General features: G+C 39.6%; 1 protein-coding gene across 2 annotated transcripts in view; it reads left to right on the top strand.

Moving 5' to 3' along the window:
- The window catches only part of LOC118740518 (rRNA-processing protein FCF1 homolog), a 1,284-nt gene extending 273 nt beyond the window's left edge, over positions 1-1,011 (top strand). The window contains exon 3 of one of the 2 annotated variants that reach the window (XM_036472079.1): positions 14-1,011. In XM_036472079.1, coding sequence (XP_036327972.1) covers positions 14-589 — 576 coding nt within the window. In that variant the 3' untranslated portion in view covers positions 590-1,011. The other variant, XM_036472080.1, reaches the window with a different exon arrangement.
- The last annotated feature ends 3,563 nt before the right edge of the window (positions 1,012-4,574 follow it).

The raw sequence follows: 4,574 nt of genomic DNA, 5'->3' as shown, positions 1-4,574 counted from the left end.
GAAAACTCGAAAAATACAAAAACAACGTACAGCGAAACTGAAGCGATTGATGAAACCCACTGACAGCCGCATCAAGGAAGAAATACGCAAGAAGCGTAAAAAACCAGAGGATCTACACGCTCTAAAAGTGCACCATGTTCAACAGCAAAGTTCAGCGCTTTTCTTTCAATACAATACACAGCTGGGTCCACCATATCACATCATACTTGATACAAATTTCATTAACTTTAGCATTAAAAACAAACTGGATATCATACAAGGCATGATGGACTGTTTATATGCCAAATGTATACCCTATATATCGGATTGTGTTCGAGCGGAGTTGGAAAAATTAGGAAGTCGCTATAAATTAGCGCTGCGAATTATATCTGATCCCCGCTTTGAGCGTTTACCATGTTTGCATAAAGGCACATATGCCGATGACTGTTTGGTAGAAAGAGTGCGTCAACATAAATGCTATATAGTGGCGACCAATGACAAGGATTTAAAAAATCGTGTACGCAAAATTCCAGGCGTACCTATTATGTATGTGGCAGCGCACAAATACGCCATTGAACGTATGCCAGAGGCGTATGGTGTAAAGGCGTAATCGTAGGTACATAGATTTAAGTGAGTAGTGACTAATTAGTTTTAATTGCGTTTTTATAAGTAAAATTTTTACTTTATTGTCATTATATATATATATATATAAACCAAAAAATGCATACTTGAAAAACAAGTAAACTTGGAATACTAAACTAATCCATAATTGCGTATTTTTAGTATATCTGTACGAAATACTATGATATTTGTATCATGCGAAATGCGTTGTGATTACGATTGACTTTAAATAGCTATAAACAAAATGAATTCCCATAAATTAAAATTTTATGTATGACAGCTGTGGCTGAGTGCGTAGAGGTGCGCCCTATCACCCCGAAGGTCATGGGTTCGATCCCTGGCCCCAGCAACACAGATTTCTTAAACACAGGTAAAGGTAGACTGATATAAAGATAAAGTTATGTTATCTTATTTACCACATTTGTTTATTTTAAACTTTTCTTGTAATATTGTACGTACTTCTAAACAATTCGAACAAACTATTAACGATTTATGTGTACAGTCCAGGGCAGTAGAGGTAAATGCCTTTATCCACGGAACTGTATGTGGGAGGATTTTAAGCATGGAGACGCTGGAATTTTGGTAATCTGGTTAAAAACTATCGCAGGGATAGTAGCGTTCAAGTTATCGAATGTGTTGTCAAGTTGCTGGACGAGAACCCTATAGAGAACCTGTTCGGTGTTTCAAAGATGGGAGTTTCGGCCAACACCTTCGCAATAAGGATGAACTATTCAAAGTATTAAAAAATGAATGGGAAAATATTCCATAATCGACTAAAGATAATTTACTACGAGCAATGCCTCGAATATTCACAGGGGGTTATTAAGAATAAGAGTAATTGTACAAAATGTTGATTTGTTGTTTTGTTATGCACGCATGCCAACCGAATCTGGACCAGTTTTTAACCGACTTCACATGAAATAGAAGGTTATCAATTCGTCGGATTTTTTTTGTATGTTACCGCATAACTTTGGACCACATTTACCGATTTCTACAATTTTTTAAAGGAAAGGTGTTACCTCTCGGATGGTCTCATACTAATTTGGTTAAAATCCGATCATTGGATCATAAAGAAATTAACGATAATCTTAAATTTGTATATGAAAATTGAAGTCGGTTTTGTTTTTTGTTTAAAAATTACTTTTTGTTTTTTAATTCAGTTGGTTTTTAAAAGAGACAAATTAAGCACATTTATTTCAAAACACTTTTAGGTATTTAAAAATTAATCATCAAATTTTTTGTAAACCTGTTTTTTTGAAAGAAATGCAGAAATCGAACTAAATTTGTTGCTTTGTTTTGCACAAAACTGTACTATATATAAATACTAGAGTCCGACCGATTCCCAATTTTTAGCCGATGCCGATTAACCGGCCTTAGGGCAAAGAATCGGCCGATGCCAATGCCGATTCCTTAAAAAAAACTACCTGAATATAAATTCATTCAAGAACAAATGTTTTTGATACAATTTTATAATAACAAAAGAAAAACATAAAAGAAAAACATTTTCAAAACACTTATTTATGTATGTACATACACAAATATGTATTAAAAGTAGTATATCGCCTACGCATACATATTGCAATACTTTGTTCCTTAGGCTTTCTTATTCAATGTTAAAAAATAGTTCATTCAAAATCACATTTCTTAGTTGTACTCATAGTAGTAAAAATATGCAGCTTCTGCTGACTATAAGCAGAGAACTTATAAAATAATAATATAATAATAATAATAATAGAATAAAGGGTGTTGTATTGAAAACAATTTTTGAATAAACAGTAACCGTAGATTTTTAATGATAAAAGTATTTTTGTAACGTAAACAATTTACCAATCCAGTGAAAAGAACCCGATGGATTTAGGAATTCAGCGATTAATTCAAGTATAATCGTAACAATACTTATAGTAACGACATTTTAGCATTCTTTGGCTATTTCCCTTTCGTTTACTTAATGTTTCTTATTTTTTATGAAAGTGTAGCTCGTTATCTCAAAAACCCATGTTAGTAAAAATTTCAACCTTTTTTTTTTTTAAACATTCTGAGCAAGGCACATTAAACAGGTAGTATCAGTAGAGCAAAAACATTTGCGTGTATTTTGTTGTTGCTTCTGGTATCGAAAGTGTCAACAACTGTTCTGAATTTTTTCTTCTAAATCAAAGGGTGCCATGTGAAATACAAAAATAATAAACAATTGAAATTGGAAAAAATAAAAATTGTTGCAACTTTCTTTCCTAGTAAATTTGTTTGCTTCTCGAAGCATTGATCCATCCTTTACAAGGGCCAGTAATCAGCGGTTGTGCTGCTGAGTTGCGCGAACGTTCCAAAAGCTGCTATTCAATCGCTTGTTTTGTATGGAAAAAGGTTTCACATGCAAATGGATTTTAACAATTCAGAATTTTTGTGAGAAAAAATTAAAAATATTTGACATTTTCGAGACCAAATAATTTGAAAATAAATCAAATCAGCTGCTCTACTGATACTACCTGTTCAATGTACCTTGATTCTGAGTATGTAGGTTTGCAGCCTAGAGATGGGTGGGTAGCTCAGCGCTGAGCGGAGCTATTGAGCTGTCTCCCAGCAGTAGTTGCGATCCCGTACGAGTCCGTTCCCACGACATCCGGTTCTACGTACCGGAATGACTCGGGTTTTACCCGACCAAGGGCTGTTGTTTCGGCGATCTAGCCCCGTTTAGCTCGGCGAAGTATCTCAGAAGTTGTTCGTCCATAGGGCTATATTCGCTACGTTTTCTTCTGCTCAGGGCTGGATTGAGTCAAACCCAGGGCCAGAAACCTACACCTGCTGTGTATGCCAGAGACGACTATACCACAACTCCACATCAGTCAAGTGCAATGCTTGCGAGGGGTAGAGTCACCTCAGAGTCAGTTCAGGAGTACCTACACATCGGCAGTGGACCACGTCGTTTGTGGCCCCCTGCTGCTCAAACAGAGCAGCCTCCGCGGCTAACCCCAGTCCACCTGAGCAGCCCCACACAAACACCACAGCACAACAACACAATAGACCACACCACAACCACGACAGACGACAGAACACACACAACCGCACCACCACCACACGCCGCCGCCAACAACTCTTGGTTCCTCCTACAATCTGTACGGTATGCCAGATCAGGATATTCCGTAATGTGACATCAGTCAAGTGCAACACCTGCCTTGGCTGGTGCCACTTTAGGGCATGTTCGGGTCTGCGCACCACGCGAGATTGGACGAGGAACTTCGAGGGCCCGTGTTGTCGCAAACCTCAACTGCAACGCCACCCACCACCACCACAGGGCGGCAACCACCTCAGCAGCGCACACAGCCAATGGCGTCACGGCCACACACATCCCTCACACCCCGCATTACCACACGTCTCCCGAACCACATGAAGCTCCTTCAATTTAACTGTAACGGGCTTCAGAGCAAGATAGAGGAGATAACCGTCTTCATGGGAAGGCATGGTATATTGATAGCTGCGGTCCAAGAGACGAAGTTGCACGGCAATTCAACCCTGTTGAATTGCGCCAGATACAACGTGCACCGTCGAGATCGCGAGCGAGATAATCGTGGTGGCTTAGCGTTCATCACGCACCACACCGTGCAGTATCGTCTTATCGAAGCAGACATCGACCGCAGGGATACCACCCTAGAATGTCAGGGCATTGCTATCCGGTCAGGCGATGTTGAGCTCGAAATATTTAAGGTGTACATACCCCCTGTCACCTGCTACCCGGCAGGATATCACGCTCCTCAGAGGTGAAAACCGTATGGTAGTTGGTGACTTTAATGCGCACCACGATCTTTGGCACTCAAGTCTGTCAAACGATCGTAGGGGAACTGACTTGGCTGAGCAGATAGACGATTCGACATTCTGCACAATGAACGACGACGCACCCACCAGGATTATGGGCAGCTGCTGCAGCTCGCCAGACACAACAATAGTCAGCGCTGGTCTGATAAACAGCATATCATGGCGACCTG

The sequence above is a fragment of the Rhagoletis pomonella genome, unplaced genomic scaffold (assembly GCF_013731165.1).
Source record: "Rhagoletis pomonella isolate Grant_MI unplaced genomic scaffold, Rhpom_1.0 Rhpom_scaffold_00006, whole genome shotgun sequence".
Classification (NCBI taxonomy): Eukaryota; Metazoa; Arthropoda; class Insecta; order Diptera; family Tephritidae; genus Rhagoletis; species Rhagoletis pomonella.
This window is presented reverse-complemented; position numbering and strand designations above follow the sequence as displayed.